General features: G+C 47.5%; 1 protein-coding gene across 1 annotated transcript; it reads left to right on the top strand.

Moving 5' to 3' along the window:
• Positions 1 to 1,712: 1,712 nt before the first annotated feature.
• On the top strand, positions 1,713 to 20,440 carry DHRS11 (dehydrogenase/reductase 11; the record flags this gene model as incomplete). Its single annotated transcript, XM_080630224.1, has 7 exons — positions 1,713 to 1,844; positions 12,202 to 12,411; positions 17,618 to 17,712; positions 18,173 to 18,302; positions 18,929 to 19,021; positions 19,679 to 19,744; positions 20,399 to 20,440. The coding sequence occupies 7 exons, from the start codon at positions 1,713 to 1,715 to the stop codon at positions 20,438 to 20,440; spliced, it is 768 nt and encodes a 255-aa protein (XP_080486350.1).
• Between the last annotated feature and the right edge of the window lie 791 nt (positions 20,441 to 21,231).

Raw genomic sequence — 21,231 nt, 5'->3', positions numbered from 1 at the left:
AATTCATTATAGCCAAGGGGCCCTCCTCACCACACTAGCTCCTGTGTCCAGCACCCAGGCTGCAGCCCAGTGCTCTTTGAGGACCTCGCACCATGGGGAGCTGAACCCCTTGCCTGATGAGGTACGCAACTGCTGCTTTATTTCTAACAAACCCTAAAGATGCTGTGTACCTGTGCATTTTCTTGTTTTAGTGTTTTAATTTTCAGTAGTGGGCTGCCCATGCAGCTCTGGGGGTGCTGCTTGGGAATCAAGACTTTCAATAATCATGAAATCATTGAATCAAGTTGGTTTTAAAAGACCTTTAAGATCATCAAGTCCAACTGTGTCACTAGAGGCCTTGTCTGCCTGGTTTTGAACACTGGGATGGTGATTCCACCCCTGCTCTGAGCAGCCTGTTCCAATTCTTTCACCCTTTTGGTGAAAGAACTGCCCCCAGCCATTCGAGACCTGTGTGGTTTGGATGCCCAAAACTTTAGATTTGAGAGATAATTGTGGTTTATCCTCCTCCAAGTCTATGCACCTAGTGCCCACAGGGTGAACTGAGTTGTCTGGTTATTCACTCTGATGTTTACAGCTCCCTGTTTGCCCACAGCAGGTAGTGAAGGTCTCGCCAGAGTTCGGTGCTGTGTTTCTGAAGCGATCTCTGCTTCTGCTGAGCTTATACAGAATTGAAGTTTAGATTGGATATAAGGAAGAAATTCTTCCCTGTGAGGGTGCTGAGGCACTGGAATGGGTTGCCCAGGGAAGTTGTGAATGCTCCATCCCTGGTGGCGTTCAAGGCCAGGTTGGACAGAGCCTCGGGTGACGCGGTTTAGTGTGAGGTGTCCCTCCCTATGGCAGGGAGGTTGGAACTGGATGATCTTAAGGTGCTTTCCAACCCTAACTATTCTATGATTCTGTTGGATCCCAACCTGTTCTTCTTGCATTAATTAGACAGCTGGACCTTTGTCTCTCCTGTTTCGATTAATCTGTTTCTTCAGAAGTTTCTATGAATTACTTAAATGTGCTCCCTGGACCTTGGGGATGACAGTCCCTCCACAGAGCCGCTTCATCCTGCACCAGAGCTCTGTCCCCTGGTCCCACCAAACACCTTTCCTCCCTCCCACATCCCCCATCGCTGTGTCTTGGTTTTTGTTTGGACTGGTGCTGGGTGTTTTGTTTGTTGCCTTCCCAGGACTGGATTTTCAGGATGTGGATAGGTGTGAGCATCTCGTCTGCAGCAGGATGGACCATTCAGCAGCACCTGCTCTGCCATGGGGCATCTGCAGTTAAAATGTTCCCCATGTAATCTAACTTTCAGAGCCTCTGTGGCATTTTTGGATGTGTTTTGGCTTCTTTATGAAATAATGAAGCAGCTTTCTCCTCCTTGCTGCGTGTGCTGGTGAATAGGTAACGCGGTGACAGGGTTATGGTATTGTCTCATGGTTGGAATTAATGCTTCCATTTTGTGCTATTCTGGGTTTAAAACACCCCTTTTCACTGGGAGCATTTTGGGGAAGAAACCCCTAAACCCAAATCTGGTTGTGACCGTTCCCCGCCCACCGCCGGCTGAGCCCTCACAAACTCGATGCATGCAAGGCGGGAGGCGTGGTAGTTGTGGGCGTGGTCATGGGCGTGACGAGGCATCAGAGGCGTGGTTTAGGGCGTAGGGGGCGTGGCCTCAGGGCGGGCGGGCGGTGCATTGTGCGCGGCGGCGGGGCCGGGCCGGGGCCATGGAGCGCTGGACCGGGCGCGTCGCGCTGGTCACCGGTGCCTCCGTGGGTATCGGCGCGGCCGTGGCGCGGGCGTTGGTGCAGCACGGCATGAAGGTGGTGGGGTGCGCTCGCAGCGTCGACAAGATCGAGGTACCGGGGCGGGGGCTTGGGGGCATCTTTCTGTGGCGGCTGCCTCTACGGGCGGGCCTCGGAGCGAGCGGCCACCTCTCTGCGGGGCCTGGCCGGGATGGGAGGGCTACCGGCAGCAGGGCCGGGGCCGCGGGCTGTGTGAGGCGGGGACTCGGCGGGGCGGGGGCCGCGCCTGGCTCGCTCCCGTCCGGCTGCACGGTGGGGGCTGGCTGTGAAGAGTACCCGGCAGGAGGAGGCTGATCCCGCGGTGTTCCCGCCCCGGTTCCTGGAGCCCGCCTCGGGGAAGAAGCCGGGTCCAGCCGGGGCGGGGGGCTGCCCTGGCCGGGCGGAGTTCCCGGTGGGGTTTTCCCCCTCTGGAGGAGCAGGGACGGTTGGCTGGAAGTTACCGAGGAGCAGGTTCAGTTCTGGGGGTTTTTTGTTGAGCTGCCTCTTACCGAGGGTATAAATAGCATCTGCGTGACCCGGCGGAGCGCTATGAGGAGTTGGTCTGGGCTGAGAAGCGTCCACGGGCACGTTAAACCCTGCTTGATGTGTGGGGTGTAAGGCACTTCTGCCCCACCGCTGGCCTTCGGGAGACTGAACCCTCTTAAAAACATACAGCAAGCTTTTGGGACAACGTTAAAATAGAGATTCAGTCCCTAATGTGATTTTATCCCTGTGATATGAGCATCACTAGAACTAAGTCAAAAACCTCCTGCTGTTGGCTTAGAAGGTGCTTAAATGAAATCGTTTCTGTGGGATCTCTTTTTTGTAGTCGGATGCATTTGTAGGTTTCATCTTGCAGTGGTGTAAGCGAAAGCTTATTTACTTCTCAAGAAGTTTCCTGGGAGGGAAGAAAGAAGTTTAGTCAGCGTAAATATTGTCATCTCAGTTGGTGCTTGTCAAGCTGAAGGAGATGGATGTGAACATCCAGTGTCTGTATTTCCTTAGCAAAGGATTTGCTGTGCACAGTTGACCACACCAAGATAAAGTTGTGCCCCAAAAAATTATGGAAACCAAGGCTTGATAATGCTGCTGGGAAGTGGGGTTAAATAAAGAAACACTTGAAAGAAACAAAACTTCTCCTGTTCTACATCATGAATCAGAAAGATGCCACTTGCAGAGAGAACATGCACCAGTGTGGCTTATTTAACTATCCTTTGGGGCTTGCTTCTAATTTTTGGGCTTCCCAGTGTTCTGATACTGTGGTTTCAGGAAAAGCTGAGCTCTCCAAAGGCTTTCCCATGTGTGGCTGATGGTGTTTAATGCACTTCCACAGCCTGGCTTCAGGAGGCTGGTAAAGGATGCTGTCTCCCATTCTCCTCCAAAAACAACAGAAAAGCCATTTCCAATACTGTTGCTTCCAGTATTGGACTTTGAGATCTTTTGATTTTTTTTTTTTTGGTAAAGAACATGAATGAAACTTGTATTTTCCTTCAGTGCTTCTGAGGAGTTTCCTTCCTTTCTGAATCCTGGAAGCTTACCTTTCTGAAAGTTTTCAGGCAGAAACACAGTATATATTTAAGAATACTCTTTTATAGGCTTTGCCTTTTTATTTGAACCTGCTCAGAATGCAGTCATGTTTGATATAGGTGATTTATCTGGCTTGCATGGTGTGCACACATACCAGACAATGCTGACTGTTGCGCATCTTCCAAGCCTCTTGTTACTGTTGTGTTGTAACCTCTTGTGCTTAACATTGCAACTTATGTTTGTCCCTGCTTCATTCTTGTCCTCTCTGAGGACTGAATTGTGTTCACAGCACACTGTCATTTGTTTTGGTAGGTGTCTGGACTCTGTGTTGCTCTGTTGCTATTCTTGGTTTTATTTATTGTGCAGCATGTTTCCTTAAAGAGGAAGAAAGTCCCAGAGGTGCTGCTCATGTGGGGAAGGGACAGTGCTGGAGCCAGGTCACTCTGGGAACAGGTCCATCACTGCCTGGCTGCCAGGGATGCTTGTGCCAGCGTAGATGAAGCTCCTCACCCACTCCTGCTGTGCCTTTGGAGTGGAGTTGTTTGTAACAAATCTTTCCTCTGGGAGCTTCGCCTTGTGGGTTTTTTCTTTAAAAAGAAATTTAGGCATCAGACTATTGAGCTCAGTGACCTGGAGCTTGACTTTGGACATGGCATCTGGAGGAGCAGGAGTTGGTGGTGTGTGTGGGGTTGACTGTGCTGGGTGATACAGCCAGGCCGTCTCTCGGGAGCTGCCAGAGAAGCTTCAGATGCACTGAACATAGAAGGGAACAGGAAAGTCTGTGCTATCAGTGCTCTTCGAGCATGTCGTTACCTGGATTGCTGTATAGTCAGATCTGTCCACAAGCTATTATCTCGGGCACCTGAATTTTCAAGTCATTGTTGGTTGGGAGCTAGGGGACAGCATCCCTGTGGGAAGCCTTGGTCGGGACTCAAGGTATCAGGAAGAGCAGCTTGCACATAAGAGTGTGATTGGGAAGTGGTGCTGATGTCCAGTGATGGAGGGACTAGAGGAGAGAAATATGAAGGAGCTACGGGCTTGGTGTTGCCAGATCTGAATAAAGGGGAGGTTAGAGCATCATGGCTGTAGTTGCTGCAGGATAGGTTTTGTTGCTGTATTAAAATTCACTAATTTGATAAATACCACTGTGAATAATGGTGTACAGAGGAGTAAGCCCCCAAAATAAATCAAAGTAGCTTGAAATGGGAAGAGTTCAAATGGTACAGTTTAAAACTAGGAGCACAGAGCTTGCTTTGTAGCCCAAAAGCTTATGTTTTCATTAATGTTAGACACTAGTCATCCATTTGAAGGTAAAGTGGCTGGAACCATTCTATGTGGTGGTTTTATCACCTCCTGTAAACTAGTGATGTTTTGTAGGGAGTTTAACTTGGGCAGTAAATGCTCTGTCAAGATTTCTTAATCTCTTGGAAAATCAGGTAAGGGCTTGAGGCAAGATACTGAAGGAATTGCAGAATTGTGGATTTGGTGTTAGAGCTGGTCATGACTCCAGTGCTCTTTATTTGACTTTGAAATAAAAATGTTAATGGCTTACAAAAACTGCAAAAATCCTTCTTTTTTTTTTTTTTTCATGCTGCTATTGTGAGTGGGGACTCTTCATGTGGGTCATCCCACAGTAACTGTAATAGTCAGACATCGAGGAATAAAATGTAGTTCAAATGCTTTATTGTACTTTTGAATGCCAGGAAATAATTAAGGTTGAAAGGTTGTTTTCAGTGAGAAACCTTGAGGTGCTAACAGATGATTTGGCATGTTTTCTTGCTCAATGTTTTCTGTTCTTCAGATACCTACACATGTTCCAAGTCAGGAGCAAGTGTTAGTGCTTAAATGAGTTAGCCAAGAGTTTATAGCAGCCTGTAAGACCAAGCTTTGGTGGAAACTACTCCGTATTAGATGATCACCTTCACAGGGATACTGTTGTTGATCACTAGGTTCTCCAGTGTGTGGGAAGACTTGCTGGGATTTAATGATTTGACACAACTCATCTGGTACATGACAGCACGTTAAGTCACAGTCAGTTCATCCTGTGAGAGTTTCATGAATCCCAGACTGGTTTGGCTTGGAAGAGACCTTAAAGCAGGCCAAATAAAGCACTCTTGGGAGCATCCCCTGAGGCAGCAGTACCTGGCTGTGCTGCCAGAGGACCAGGATGCTGGTGGGGGAACGATCTCCAGAGGCTGTGTCAGTGAGCAAGGTGAGATTGAGGCCCATGGGCAATGGCCTGTGTCAAGGTGTTGGAGAGATTTAGTCATGGATGTCATGTTCTAAGAAACATATTTCTCTTTTCCTTTGTTGGTGTGTGGAGAATGAGCTGTGCAGGAAGCAATAAATGTGGTTTAAAACACAAGGTTTAACAATTAATTCTAATGCATTTGTGACAGTTATTGATCAAAGGTAACATTTATAACCAGGGACTGCATTGTCAAGGTTATCTCTTGCTGAGGAAATAGCCTTTGATAAGCTGAGCTATCGATTGCAGATTCAAGCAGTCCAATCTCTGAAGAGGTTAGTGTTCTCTCTGTTGAGCTGCACCATGGCAGTGTGGGAGAAGGAAGAAGTAGCTGAGCCTTCCTTCTGGGAACTGAGCATCCCAGGTAGCTCTTTGTAGGCTGGATGGTTGCTTCCACCAGTCACTGGCTGGGCTGTAAGGTGACTCTTGATCCCTTTGGTGAGCCAAGGTGGTTAATTATCATAGAACCATAGGGTGGTTTGGGTTGAAGGGACCTTAAAGCTCATCCAGTTCCAACCGCCTGCCATGGGCAGGGACACCTTCCACTAGAGCAGCTTGCTCCAAGCCCCATCCAACCCGGCCTTGAACATTGCCAGGGATGGGGCAGCCACAGCTTCTCTGGGCACCCTGTGCCAGTGGTTAACATCTTGGCCTCCTCCTTTAGCTGTCACGTCTGTTGAGTTGAACCATGGATGTCCCTGCAGTGGGGTCTGTGAAACCCCTTACAGCTGGGGCTGGGTTTCACGGAGCATTCCCCAAACCACAGGTTTCACCTCTGAGCCTGTGTTGTCTTAATCTTGTGACTTAAAGCAACAGGCTCGTGGCTGACTGTGAGGGATGACTTTTAGTGCCTGACTCTCACTGCTGGGCAGCCTGGCTGAGGCTCCCCATCTCCTCTTCCACTGGCCTGTGTGTTGCTTTCACAGCCTGCATGCTGCAGAGCTGCTCAGTAGCCCGATGAGCTATTTTTTAAGGCAGGAGCAGCTTCAGGCAGGATAATCCCACAGCACTGTCAGGTGTAAATAAATGACCTTCGGAATCTCCTTGGCCTCTGGAAGGGCTTGTTTTGTGTTTGGTGAAGGCCGAGGGTGGGTGCTCTGAGGTGCTTTTATTGTCACTTTGTCCCTGACCTTTCTTGATAAATGTGAAAGAGATCCCTGTAATTGCTGTCCTGAGTAATGGGAATAAATGCTTTGCTGTCTGATGGTTTTTCTCAGCCTTGAAGCTCAGGAGGTGCTTGGGGGAAGGGTTGCTTTTAAACCAGGTTGGTTTCATCCTTCTACCCCCAAAATATGCTTTAAATTTGTCTTGTTGTAGCAGCTCCCCTTTCTCTGTGTCTCTCCTGTTCCCTTTGGCTTTGCAATAGGTGTATGTTGTGTTTACAGCCCTAAAAATAAGTAGTAACTTAGCTTTTCCCAGGATTTTGGAAGTGTGCTGGGTGCTTGTTCTGCCTCTGCCTTGCTGTGTAACAGCATGGATCAGGTCACTGTCCTGTGCCTCAGTTTCCCTGTGTAAAACCTGGCTGTGCTGCTCTGGGGAGGTGGGAAGGTTGTACAGGAGCAGTGTTCACACATAGAGGCATTTTCTGACTTGGTTTTTGGGTTAATGGAGTGTGTCCCTGGGTGGGGAGGCACAGATGCAGCCGGCAGTGGTGGGGAGTAAATATGATGGTGGTTTTCCTGGGGCTCTGCAGAAAGTAGTGGCTGTGCTAAAGTCGAGCTTTAGCCCTGACTTCTGCCAATGTCCATGTGGGAAGTGTTAATGGTTATTTCCTGGGTGACAATATTGTAGAGTCACTGAAGGGTTTGGGTTGGAAGGAGCCGGGGTGCTGCAAGGGTATGTAGGGGCAGGACAAGGGGGTAATAGCTTTAACCTGCCAGAGGGGAGACTGAGATGAGCTCTTAGGCAGAAGATCTTCCCTGTGAGAGTGCAGAGCCCTTGGCACAGGGTGCCCAGAGAAGCTGTGGCTGCCCCATCCCTGGCCGTGTTCAAGGCCGGGTTGGACAGGACTTGAAGCAAGCTGCTCTAGTGGAAGGTGTCCCTGCCTGTGGCAAGGGGGTTGGAACTGGATGAGCTTTAAGGTCCCTTCCAACCCAAACCATTCCATGATTCAATGATCTGAGGGTGTCAGGCTGAAGCTCATGCTCAGCTCTGCCCTCTGAGAGCTGTGTTTGCAGGTTGCCTTGGAAATCAGTTGCTTGAGCAGGCAGTGATCCAGCCTGTGGCTTGAGGTTTGCTGTCTGTAGGCATTTGGGTGTGTTGAACCACTCGGTCTTTGAACCCTGCTTGTGAAGGCAGCCCAGGGCTGGAGGAGGACCATGGGTGGCTGCTATAGAGCAGCTTCATTAGTAAGAGTATAAGGGTTTTCTGAGGAAGGAGAACATCTATGTGCCTGGCTGTGTGGGAATCTGTTTTATGCATGTTGGAGCTGAAGAGCAGGCAGGCACCTGTGGTGCTTGTTTTGGATAGTCATACCTCAGAATAAGCAAGAGAGATTGCTCTAATGAGCTGTCATCATAGGAGCAGTGTTTCCTCCTCCCCCATGCCAGTCTGGAGCAATGTGATCTGAGCAAAAAAACAAGTGCCTTCAGCCTTGATGTAAGGAGTGATTGTTTGAATGTCTTAAGGTAGCAGGGATGTTTAGGGCAGTGTAAATGGGGTGATTTGGCTTGTTGTATGACACTGGAAATTTAGAACTAAATGAGCTAAATAAAAATCATCTTGGATGTTTGATATGGCTGAGCACTCGTGACATCCCTGTTTAGCAGGGAGTCTGGCAAGGGCATTGGAGCTTTTGGTCATTCTTTCACCTTTGCCTGTGCCAAGAGGTGGTAGGTTTCTGGAGCAGTCTGAAAAGTTCAGTTTCCCTTACCGAGCAGCCTGTATTTGAGGTGTACTTCAGGTAAACAGTCTGAAACTGGTGCTAGTTTTCTTCATCTGTGCTAGGTTTTGGCATGGGTGCACAGCAGAGTACTGCGCACTTGCTTTTCCATTTAAATCTTATTTTCCATGCTTTCCCATCACCACTGTTCTGCATTCTGTTCTGAAGCAGGCACAGATCTGAGCTGAGGAGTGGGGATCAGCAAGCAATCATCGAGAAGTATCAATTTAAAGCTCAGGAGAGGGAAGGAGAATCACTTTACTGTTTTATTCATTTGAAAACTCCCTTTAGACTCCCACAGAGGCCCTCTCTGGGCACCTGGATCCAGGCAAAAGGACCTGGAAGAAATGTGAAACAACACTGATCCTTGGATCAGATGCAGGCAAAAAGCGCTGGGTACCCAGCAGCTCTAGGAAGGGGCTCAGTGTGATTATTGCTCTTTACAGATGGGGAATCAGCTCTGAATCTTGCCCATAGTCACAGAGCTCACTATGGAAACAAACCCCAGTTTAGTGCTTTATTCACTATATATCTCTTCTTCTATTATGCTCTTGCACTGGTATTAAATCTTAATTAAAAGAAGCTTCAAACTTGCCAATCAGTACAATAAAAGGATTTTGAAGCCCCCAGTTATCTTTCACAACTGTGATGCTGCTCATTATGCTTTTTCCCCTTCATTTCCTTTAGACAGCAAAAGTAATTGGGATGACTTTGGTTTCTTTCCAGTTGGTTTCTTGGTCTAGCTGTGTATTTAAGCATAAGCTAAATCAGTAGGATGCAAACACCTGTGATGAATGGCAGGTTAGATTAAAAATTACCTAATGGCTTCTTCTGCTTTAATCTCTCTGAACTAAATGTGTCTGAAGTTAATGGGATCATTTCCCAAATAAAGCTCTACATGACTCTCTTCTTTTTTTCCACTCCCCTTAAGAGTCTCTTTAAATTTTTATATCAATTAGTTTTGTTAAACCATTTAACCAAGACTGAATCTAAATGCATGGCACTGTGCCCTTTCCAAGCATCATATGCATGAAGAGCATTAACCCCTTCTTGGGAGAACTGACTTGCTGGGCACTGTGCTCATGCTAGGTATATCAGAACTGCAGGGTGAGGGCTTCCGTCCATGGCAGGGGATGGCTCTAGGTTAAATGTTTTAGCATAACAGGGTATCTGTTTCTTCTTTATATTGCATTATCCCAGTTTGTGCTAGTAGGTCTAGCTTCTGGCTGTCCATTTCCAGGCATCCAGTGACAACATTTTGGTATGGAAGTGCTCAGGTCTTGTTTCAAATCTTCCTCTCCAGTTGCTGAAGGTGCACTGGCCCTCGTCTGTATTGGTGTTGTATTATGTGGTCACTCAAGTTGCTTATCAAATCTGGAAAACCAGCTTTTTTTTCCTTCCCCTCCTTGTGCATGTGGTGTGCTTAAAGTGGAATGAGCTTTGAGTGATTTAATGGGTGCTCTGAAAGAGTATTGCAAGCTCCCTAATTCAGAGAGTTGCTTTACCTGTGTCTTCTCTTGCAAACTTGCCTGCAGTTGATGTTTCTTTGAAGATCCTGTGATGACTCTTTATCTATAGCTGGTTGAAGCACGTTCAGCTCTGCCTGCATGTCAGTGGTGTTTGGCACTTCATTTTCAAAGAGAATTTGTTAATAGAAGTGTACCCTGAGAGATGAAAGGATCTGTGTTGAGGCTCATTTGAGGCAGGGAGACACCAGACAGGAAAAGAAGGAGCTTGAGAGATACTTTATTTTTCAGGAGAGGACAGAGTCATACTTCTGGCCATCACCTGGTGAGCTATGAGGAAAAAGTACCAGATGTGAGCTGTGGTACTTTACAAGCAAATACTGAGTGGAATGGATCCTGTAGTGGAGTGGTCGAGTTTGGGCAGTGGGATGGAGAGAGCTCTGAGGCTGTCACCTTGGTGCCACATCATGAAGAATGTGACTGATAGCTCTTTGTCTATATTGCCTTCCACTGTCTTTGCAGGAATGAGTCCTGTCCCTGGAGTGGCTTAGCACCTTCATACTGCTTTTCATTTTCTAAATGCTGCTCTGGCAGATTTTCTTCCAACTGTTTTCTCAAGTGGCTACTCTGATCTTTAAAAAGTACACGTATTTCTACTATTACCAGCACATAATCAACAAGATTTCATGTATAGCAAAGTGGAACCAGCTCCAGGAGGTACAGAGAGGTACGATTCAGCCCCAGAAGCACCTTTATTATTGAGCAGCAATATTGTCTAGCTCAGCCCAAGCAGAGCTCTCCAGAGCGTGATGCTGTTGGGAGGTATTGATCCCTGGGCTGGACTCAGCGTGTCCATCCCCTTTCTGCTTGGTGCTGTGAGAGCGATAATAATTCTTGTGTTACTGCAGTGCCTCCACTGAAACTGTACCCAGACAGGAGAGCAGCTTCTGGAGCAGTCCCATAGACCTGGGCTGATTTCGGTCTGTGGTCTGTGAGAGCTGTGGATTGCTGTGAAAAACAAATCAGAAAAGCTTAAGCTCACTGTTGAGGGACTTGGCCAACTTCTGCAGCCTTAGGTATTGAGAAAGGTTGGAAATCATTTACCAAACAGAGCCACTTGCCCTGGAGTAAGATGAATGTGCTTGGGGTGCAGAGAGGGGTTTGGAGGTCCTGGCTTGTCTGTCTCTCTCCCAGTGAGGATGCTCAGCCCTGCTCTGTGTAAAACTTGGCTAAGAGAAAGTTAGTCACTGAAAAAGCCACTGATGATGAGCACGTGTTATGATTTGGGAAGTCATGCTGCACCTCGTAGCAAGCAAAAAGAACATCAGCATCCCTCGTGTGTGAGCTTCCTAGGGATGTTCTGGATGCTCCTGGGGCGCCGTGGCTGGTGTCCTGGCCTCCCTGCATCCTTGTTTCACCCAAGGCTGGGTGAGCTTCAGGGCAGACACTGCTCCAACAGCTGCCTTTATGTCCAGTCTGTCCTCTGCCCTCTGCTTCCAGCTGGGTGACTCCTGTGCTAGGCCTCACTCCTCCTTTCATAAACAGCTGGGAACTGCAGTCTTTGGTATGTGGGGAGGAGTGGGAAAGCTGCCTCTGGCCAGGGAAAGCTTCACTGCACCCGCTGAGATGTGACGTTGGTGAAGCCACTGCGGGTGATGGTGTTCGAGTGATTTGGTGGACGCTTGTAGCCGGGGTCTGTCTGCACAGAAACCAGACATCATGTGGCTCTCCCCATGCTGGAAGCTGTCAGTGTCTCTAATACCACACATCGGAGATGAGATGCTGCTTCATATTAACATCAAAGGGTAAAGGGCATCCTCCAGAGGATTTGGCGTGGTGGCTGCCACATCATTAACACAGCTCTTGGCCTTTCATTTGCTTTATATCACCTACTCTGATAAAAGATGTGGATGCTTGGAATAATTGTTGGTAACATTGTCAGGCATGTTATTGCCACATCCTTTATCCACACAGCAGTCTGGCAGCCTGGTGCCATGGCAGTATTTATTTGTATTTTGCTAACACCTCCTCACCTCAACCTGTATTGCCTGGGGTGGTGGATGAGCACAGAATGTGTCCTCAAGTTTAATAACTTCAATGCTGAAGTGCTCAGACTCTCATGAATATGGATATTTCTTTTTTCTTAGCATTTCCAATGACTTCCCTAGTCCCTGCTTCTAAGACAGGCTCACCAGAAGCCTGCTGGTTTTTGTTAGCCCCAGGGTGTGTTTATAAGCAGACGGCTGGATAAGCTGCTCCAGGAGGAGATGAGGCTGATGGCTGTTTTCTTCCTTCCTTTCTCTTCCCTAGAAACTAGCAGCTGAATGCCAGAGTGCTGGCTACCCTGGAACCCTCATCCCGTACAAGTGTGATCTCTCCAATGAAGAGGAGATCCTGTCAATGTTCTCTGCCATCAAGACCCTTCACCAAGGAGTTGATGTGTGCATCAACAATGCGGGGCTGGCTCGCCCGGAGCCCCTGCTCTCGGGGAAGACAGAGGGCTGGCGGACGATGATAGATGTGAGTAGCGCCACATGGAGTGGGAACTGTGCTAGATTCTGATTTCTTCTGGCCACCAGCATCATTGTCTCCATCTATTTATTGCATGTATGTAAAGCTGAGGACCTGCTTCCCATATGGCCTGGGTTTGCTGATTGTTAAGTGGAAAGACATCATGCACTGCTGAGGCACATGCCTTCACTTTGGAGTATGAAAACACTCAATACCTTCAGTAGCACTTTCCCCCTGTAACTCAGTGGCTTTCTAAAGGGTGATGAGCCTCACGCTTTTTGCTTCAATAAAATAGGGAGTTGAATGCCAAGCACTGGCTTTTGTAGTTAATCCTGTTAGTTGTAGCAGTGGGTTGTAAAATGGGCAGATTCTTTTTGGCTTTAAAAGCTGTAATGCTTTTTGTCTTCATAGCTTAGTTTTCTGCCCATGATCTGGTTAGAGCTGGATGTGAATGAGGTAATTTCCTGTGCTCAGCTAGGATTTTGCCATGTACCAGCAGCACTTCTCCCTGGGTCTTGCTGCCCTGAGGTCCTGCTCTATGTCTTTTGGGGGTTTCACCATCTTTTGTCATTATGTGATGGCCCTTTCTGCATGTAGCAGTGGCAGCTACAGCTGTGGGACCCCAGGCCAGTTTGCATGCTCTTGCGACAGCTCTACTTTAGTGTCCACCTTGCAGCTCTGGCCAGTGAGATGCTGAAACATGGCCTTGAATAAACCTTGAATAAGCCTTGTAGCCCCTCCAGCAGCTAGGAGAGCTTGTCCTAGTGAAGGAAAAGACATGTCTATTAGAAAAGCTGCTCAAAGCTGGAGGCTCAGGTCCTCTATGTCTGACAGTGGAGTCAGCAGGGGTCTGTTGGCTCCTGCAGCAGCCAGTGGCTGTTCATCAGGAGTAGTTTCAGGGGCTGTGTAAAGCGAGAGAAGCCTGTTGAGGCCTCCAGCTCCTGCTGTCAGGGCAAGAGCTGCTGTATCCTGACTAATTAAGCTCTTGTTAGGGTTTTGGCCAGTCTGCTGGTCGCTGTGACTGCAGCCAAAGCAAGCTCAGCTCAGCTTTGTCTGCCCAGGCAGGCTTTTATGGGCTGCCCAGCCTGGGTCACTGCACAGCCGCATCTCCCTGTCCCGGTTGCCATGGAGTCTTTAAAGAAAATGAAGTGTAGCTGAGGCTGAGCTGGTGTAAAGCAGGACATTCCCTAGTGCTGTCTGGCTGGTTGCCTGTGCCTTGTAAACCCCTTGTCCTGATCACTGTGATTTCATCTTGTGTGGAGGGCTCTGTGGATGCTGCAAGTCCCTTGCACTGATTTGTCTTTGTTCTTCTGACCTTTTGTTCTCTATAAGGTGGGCAGGCAGTGGGGAAACATGTGGCTTTTGCCAGCTGAAGGCCCTTCCCCTCTTTGTGTTCCTTCCCTGGCTGCTCAGGTGGGAGTGCTTCCTTTATCTCACCTTCCACCACTTTTTAGGCAGAAATACTTTGGAATAAGGATTGTCCTGTATGAGGCACTCCAGCATTGGTATTTGCAGCAGCTGAAAGCCTGTGGTGTCCCTCTTGTTGTGGGTACTTGCTGTGTGCACCCTTGGGAGCTGCTTTGGGGTGATGGATGGGGTGGGAGGAGAGGAAAGGTGATGGCTTTGCAAGGGCAGCATTAGGAAACCAGCCTGGGGGCATGTTTTATTCCCAGAGGTGATCTGTGCAGCTATATCTACTCTCATTGCTTGACAAAAATGCTGTTGTGGCACAGAGAACAGATTAAGACACCCAAACTTTCATCCCACTGGCAGATTTTGTCCTCTCACCAGCTTCCCAGCAGCTGCTCTTGACTTGTGTGTAATTGAATTACACCTTTAATGCAAAGGTGAAGCCTTGGGAAACTGCAGAGCCAAACACTTCATCCAGCTCAACCTAAGCAGCCTGACAAGCCTGAGCTTTGCTTTTTACCCTGCTGATAAGGGGTAGAAAAGGGTTTTTCCTTTTGCTGTGTGCCCCTGTTCTGTGGCTGCAGCCTCCCTGTGTGGTAGTCTCTCTCATGCTGTGGCAGTGGGGTCTGGGGAGAGATCTGCAGTGACAGCTCTCCCCGCTGTGGCACACCAGCCCCAAGGAAACTCAATCATTTCTCCTACATGCTCTGAAGCTCTCAGAGGGTCAGGGTGGGGGAGAGTTGACGGCACCTTCCATGGATCACTGGGCTTTGCAGAGCTAGGCGGGAGCAGAGAGGCTTCTTCCAAAGGTCCCTTGGAGAAGGGTGTTAGAGAACAGCATGGTCTGAGATGCTGTTAGAGTTTCACTGTGCTTCTGGCTGCAAGACAGGAGAAGTTTCTAAACAGCCATTGATATATCAATTTAGGAGGCATTAGGGCCTTAAATTAAAGGCATATTTTTCTTTTTGGTAAATTGATTTTTGCTTCCATTCATTTTTCATGAGCTTTGAGGCTCCTTCCAGGCTCCTCTCTTCAATATACCTATTCCATAAAATTTATTGCTATACATCTAACAGTCAAAATCATGTTGTTATTTACATGTTCCTCCTTTGTTTTAATGGTCCATTCCTTATTGGCTGGTATTTATTCCCAAGGGGGAAGCTGTTTCTCCCTGGGCTGCAGGAGTCTTGGATTAGGAATTGTCTCTGTTGCTTTACAGCAGCACAGAGCCCAGTGCTGCCAGACAGCAAATCTGGTGTGTGAGTGTTATCTCAGGCAGGTTCTGAGCCCATCGTCCTTTGGCTCGCAGCTTCCCCCCTTCTCTCTCCTCTTGGTTGTGAGGTTGTGCTTGACATGAGGCTGGACCAAAGTCCTCCAGCCTTTCCCGACTTGCACAGGAGTCGCTGGGGCCAGGTGCTGTGTACACGCTGACTCCAGGCACTGGGGTTTGAACAACTCCTTCACATTCTACCTACTGACCTTTACAGCCAGGCATTCAAGCTGAACTTTCCATTTGCACTGCTCAGGGCACAAAGGACTGCAGCACACATCCTCTCGCTGCTCTAGATGCTAAATGGGGTTGATTCTTCTTGGCATTATTCATTGAGCAGCAAGGCTCTGTTGTTCTTGATTATATCTCAGCACAGATGGTATATAAGTTTTCTGTAACCTGTGTTTTTCTATGTGCTTAGGAGCTATGATACTCATTTTGAAGCTTTATAGAAAAGGCTGATTCTGGGAAGTGCTCAGCCTTCCAGGAACAGTGTCTTTTATATTCTCCCAGCCTGGCAATTGGAACTCATTAACGACTAGAAACTGTGCTGCTGTTGTTTCTGTTGCATTAGCACACACACGTGGTGGTCACAGACCTGCAGCGTGCTGTGCAGGAGCAGAGCATGAATGTGTGCAGAAGCAGAGCACAGATATGTTGGCCATCTTTGCTGAGGGACTTTTGAACCTTTTGTTCTTAAAATGGCAACAAGGCTGAAAACCATCTTGTGTGGGTATTTGTGACAACAACCTGTAGATTGTTTCTCAAAGTGATAGAGCCCTAAGGCTTGCTTATTATTCCAGGCATGTTTTGTTAGGTTTCTGAGTGCCTGTTCCACATTTTGAAACAGGATTTCACCTAAAAATCCAGTGGGTGCTATCAGGAAAAGGCAGTGAGGCATTCCCAGCTCAGCTGCCTTTAGCCACTTGTTGTCCCAGGTGTCTTATCATACAGGCTCTGGACTTTCCCATGTGGCTGTTATTAGTATCTTGCTTTGCCAGGAGTTGTCACAATGTTGTAAATCTTCCCACACAAGGAAGCATTCCTCAGCACAGCGGTGGAGCCGGGTCTCAGGCTTTAGGATGATGTTACCCTCTAGTGGCTTCTGGAGATGGAGTGGAATTGGGAAGTGACTGCACCAAAGACTCAGTGCCTGGTAGGTTTAGGGTGTCTTGGGGCAGGGAGGAAAGCGGGGATATTGCTTGTCATGAACGCTTTTCATACTGACAGTTGCCCAGATCCGTATCTGGAAGGACTGGCTCCGCACTTGGTTAGTGTATCAAACTGGAGCAGGTTATTCCTGCTTTCCTTGACCACCTTACTGTGAAATCCAAAAGCCTTCAGATGCCCTCCTGCTCTGGGCTTCGCTCCAGTGCTGAGGTGACATGTCTGCTAACTCTTCCTTGCACAGTCAAGGTAAATTTTCAACCTAATGCCAGGAAATTTATCTGTAGTTCTAGTATGATGACTGAGATACCTGGCAGTTACTGTGTGCTTAACCAAAGTGCACTTGGATGAGGATGATGACTCTGCTTGTTGCCTCGGTGCTTCCAGGATCAGATAAGCATGCAGTTATCTGCTGCCAAGACAAAAGCTCACAAGCAGGGCCTCTAGTAATCAATAGGAAATAACATCTGAGGCAGAAGCAGAGACCAGAAGATCCTTCAGCTGACCCTGTTGGTCTTTTATGTGCTGCTCAGTAATTGCATCTCAAATCCATCCCTTTTTGCCTCTTAGCTTCTGGTCTCCAAACTAAGGTGGACATCCTTTTGTGCTAGCAAGTCCTGCTTAGCCTGCCCTACTCTTGTTTGTAAGCTTCACAGTGATGATCGCCAGCCCTCTCACATATCTTTTGCTCACTGCCACATGGCCTTGTTCCTGCTGCTCCTCCCATTTATAGTTGCACCTGACTTGTGATTCATCAGAAATCTAGCTCTTCCTGGGTATTTAGTTCAAGTGGTGTTTTTAGTCCTGTTTGGGCTGCTCATTTAGTTGGCAAAGTGACGTGTCATTAGGTAGGACCTGCTTTGAAATGGCTGCATCCTTTCTAGGCAGTGTCAGCAAAGACTTTCTACCTTTCAGGCACTTCTGCAAATCTAAACCACTATAAACTTGAGCAATTTTTGCTGCTGAGATGACTTGCTCATCAGTCTTGCACATACCTCTGGCTGCTTTGTATTTCAGCTGGGGGAGCTTCCATATCTCCATCTTCCTGGAACCTTTGACTCTGTGTTTTATGGTCAGCAAATGCCCAAGGCATCAGTGCATTAAAGGTGGCACATTGCAGAGGTGATATGGCTGAGTTTAACCAAGCCACGGCTGTCTCACAAGCTGGGTATCTGTGCCCCAAGCACCTTGTGACTGAGCCCCAGCTTGGTGGCAGTGATGTGGGTGTGCATTTCCCTCTGTTTGTGGGAACTGTGGTGGGTTTGGGGACTGGAACTTGCATTCTTGGCTTCATACATGTGTGGGGAAGTCAAAGGGTGCCAGGCATGGCTGCTGGCCTTAGTTTCTTCTTCTTTTCTCATCCCTCAGGTAAATGTGATGGCTGTAAGCATCTGCACCCGAGAGGCCTACCAGTCCATGAAAGAGAGAAACATTGATGATGGGCATATTATTAACATTAACAGGTATGCAAGGGGGGAATGTCAGATCAGCCACATGGGCTTCCTCTTCTCTGTCTCATAAAGAGGATTTAAGCAGCAGAGCTTTAATCTTGAAGTGAACTGGTGGTGCCCAAGAATGGATTTTCCAAGGATTGGGATGATTGATTTTTCAAACCATTGTTTTTAACCTCTGCTGGTCTAAATGCAAAAAAAAAAAAACCAAACCAAGGGGAAAAGGATAATGCCAACCACTTGTGATGGTGCAAGGTTGAAGATTGAAACTTCTCAACCAGCTCCATCAGACTATGTGGAGAGGAGCCTCTGGTGATACACGTTTGCTGCAGGAGCAGGGAATTCTTCATTTACCTGCTGTGTCAGCCTCTCTTTCTGTGTTTGTTACAGTGGTTTGAATATCCTGTTGGTTTCTTCTTGGTCCTCTGTTTGCCTGCACCTCTCAGCACTTTCCTTTCTGCTCTCTCCTCAGCATGAATGGCCACAGTGTTGTGCCACAGTCAGTGGTGCATTTCTACAGTGCCACCAAATATGCAGTTACAGCCCTCACGGAGGGCCTGAGGCAAGAACTCAGAGAAGCAAAGACTCATATACGAGCTACAGTGAGTACCGTGGGCTCTCCTCATCTCTCTTGCTTTTGTGGGTGGTAGAAAGCTGGCAGGCTTTATGGGGCAGAGGTTTTTCCCTCTGGAAGACAGGCAAGGAAGTGTAAAACTGGGAATGTTCAAGTCCTGTGGCTAGTTGTTGCTGGCCACCTCTCTCACAGGCAGAGAGTCTGGGGTGCAGAAAGCCGGGCAGCAATGAGCTGTGTCAGGGAATGAGCTTTTTGGGTGCACAAAGCGGGCAGTTGCTTGTTGAGGGGCAAGGGGAGCTCATGGCAGTCAGCTGGGCTGTTTGCTCTTGTTCACAGCTTGCATCTCAAGAGTGATGTGTCCAGAACTGAATTTGTATTGCTAGCTTTTCCATCATTTTCTCTGCTTCTCTGTCCCTCTGGGGCATGAAGAGGGAAGTGCCTGCCACAACAATCATTGAGGCAAAACCTGCTCACTGGAACTACTCCTCTAGTAAAAGGAGGGTGGGGAAGGAGAACAATAGAAAGGGGGCTGGGGTTTGGTTTGCTTTTGCTTTTTCAGTGCTAAAAAAGTGTTCTCTGTTTTCTTTTTTTTTCTTATTCTTTTACTGAAGGGGAATGACAAATCCTATTAGGATATGCTCTGCTTTTTTCCAGTGTATCTCCCCAGGACTGGTGGAAACAGGATTTGCTTTTAAACTTCATGACAATGACCCCGAGAGAGCTGCTGCAACCTACGAGAGCATTCGGGTAGGACATGGAAGAATGGAAAGAGAGGGAAGTGACTTTGATTATAGTTTAGCAGTTTCCTAGCTGATAGCACAAGGAACTGGCTCTTGCAGAACTTCTTCCTTGCAGAGTGCCTAGTGCTTTCCAAGATATTATCAGCATCCCCAGAGTCTCAGCACTCAAAGCTCAGATTTTGCACTGATATTTACACATTAGACTTTCATTTGGATTCAATTTTCAACTCCCTATTGTTTTCCTTTTATTTGGATGTCACTATAAATAAATATCAGCTCTGATGTTTTGCAGGCTGTGAGTTCTTTATTGATGAGGAGATACAATATGCCTGCACAAGAAGAGACGGGAGAGCCTGTTGTGCAGGTGGCTAGCACAGGATTTCTTGTGCTTCTCTGGGCATTTTTGATAAGAGTGGCAATGCCTGACCTGGCAGAATTACTGTGCCAGTAGAATAAGAGTATTCACAGCAAATGGAGAATTATCAGCACCAGACATGTCCTTTGATAAATTTTCAGTGAATTACTACTTTCCTGCTTGCTTGCACCTTCCTAACATGCCCCAGTGACACTGTTGAAACTCATTATTGATGTTAGGAAAGGAGTGATGTTGTGGTTAACTTTCTGAGGTGCCCTTTGACTGAGAATCTCTTTGGTGTCTTTGCAGTGTCTCAAAGCTGAAGATATGGCTAATGCTGTCATATATGTCCTCAGTGCCCCACCTCATGTACAGGTAGGCTGGTCTGGGTTGGAGGACTGTGGAGGATTCAGCAAAGGCTGCTCTGACTCTGGAGGAGTACCGTGAAAGGCAATGGGAACGGGAGGGATAGTGTGAGATGCTTGTGCTGCTAAAGGGGCTTCCCTCCTGTGAAACAATAAATAAGTGACCAGCTTTGGGCTGGAGGCAGGAGCGGTGTCAAAGTTTAGTATATGCAAAAAGTTCCTGTTGCAAAAGCAAACTTTGATCAGGAGAGGTTTAGCAGCCCCTCATGTGAACTCTGCTCCTTTGGAGCAAGATGTGGCTGTCTTGTCACTGGGATAGCTGGCTGCCTTGTCTTAACATTAAAAGTCCAGCCTGTGGCTGATCAAGCAGTGCTTCTGCTTGGCTCCCTATGAGCAGGACTAAACTAAAAGCTTGAGTTTGTAATTAGTGTCATCTTGCACCTTTTCTGCCCATATTTATGCTTTTATCCCTTCTGCTGAAGGCAGAGCAGTCACATTCACCATACATTCCTTCCTAATACCTCAGTTAAGCAAGCACATTTCTAGCCACAGGAACATTCTTCACGTGCAGCTTGTCACTAATGCTGCAGCATGGAAGTGCCCAGTGCAGGATATAAAATGAAACCTCAGTGCTCCAATAAAATCCTCTGTTGGTCTCTTCCAGATTGGAGATATACAGATGAGGCCCACAGAACAGATATCATAGCAGATGAAGAGGACTGTGAGCAGCACCGTGTATCCACTCCACTTCGAACCCTCTGGCAATTCCAGGGTTCCATCAGCTGGCTGGCAACGTTTTAATCAAGTACCAAGGATCATGTTTGAAGAATTGTTTTTCTCTCCCTCTCTCTGAGTTGGTGCTGGTGCTGAGCCAGCGTATGAAAAACCAGTGGTGGGTCTCTTGTGCCCACAAAACACACTGTTTTAAGAGTAAAATGTATTTGCAAATAATGCAGGGAAGTGGTTTGTGGAAGATCGTTGTCTCCAGGCTGGTTTATTCTTCCTTTTGCTTTCTTTATAAGGTTTATTTGATGTTATTTGCTGATGCTGTGTCTGGACAGAGGGGAAGTGGCGCAAGGTGTTTGCCAGCTTCAGTGTGCTTAGGGTTTGAGATGTCATACATGAATCCATCTAATTCTGGGGTTTATTTTCATCAGATTGATTACTGATGGTAATGATGCATGTGATATTTTCTACTTCTTACTCCACTGCCCTAAACCCAGTGTACAATCTCACCCACCTCCCCAAGCCTTCCTTTCCCATTCACATGGATCATGCCTGCCGAGTTTGAGGAAGTATAAATGTGTGTGCTTGATATTTCTCTTTCTTTCTAGGTAGGTAGGTAAATAGTTGGAGGACAAGCACCTGCACTTCTGCAGGTTAGAATGATAATCTAAGTGATATAGTTACAGTAAGAGTGAGTTGTTTGGTAATTTAAATAAAAACTAAATGTGCGCTGTCTTGTGATCACCTCTATCCTTGGTATCATCTCCCAGC

This window comes from Psittacula echo (assembly GCF_963264785.1).
Source record: "Psittacula echo genome assembly, chromosome: 15".
Lineage (NCBI taxonomy): Eukaryota > Metazoa > Chordata > Aves > Psittaciformes > Psittacidae > Psittacula > Psittacula echo.
This window is presented reverse-complemented; position numbering and strand designations above follow the sequence as displayed.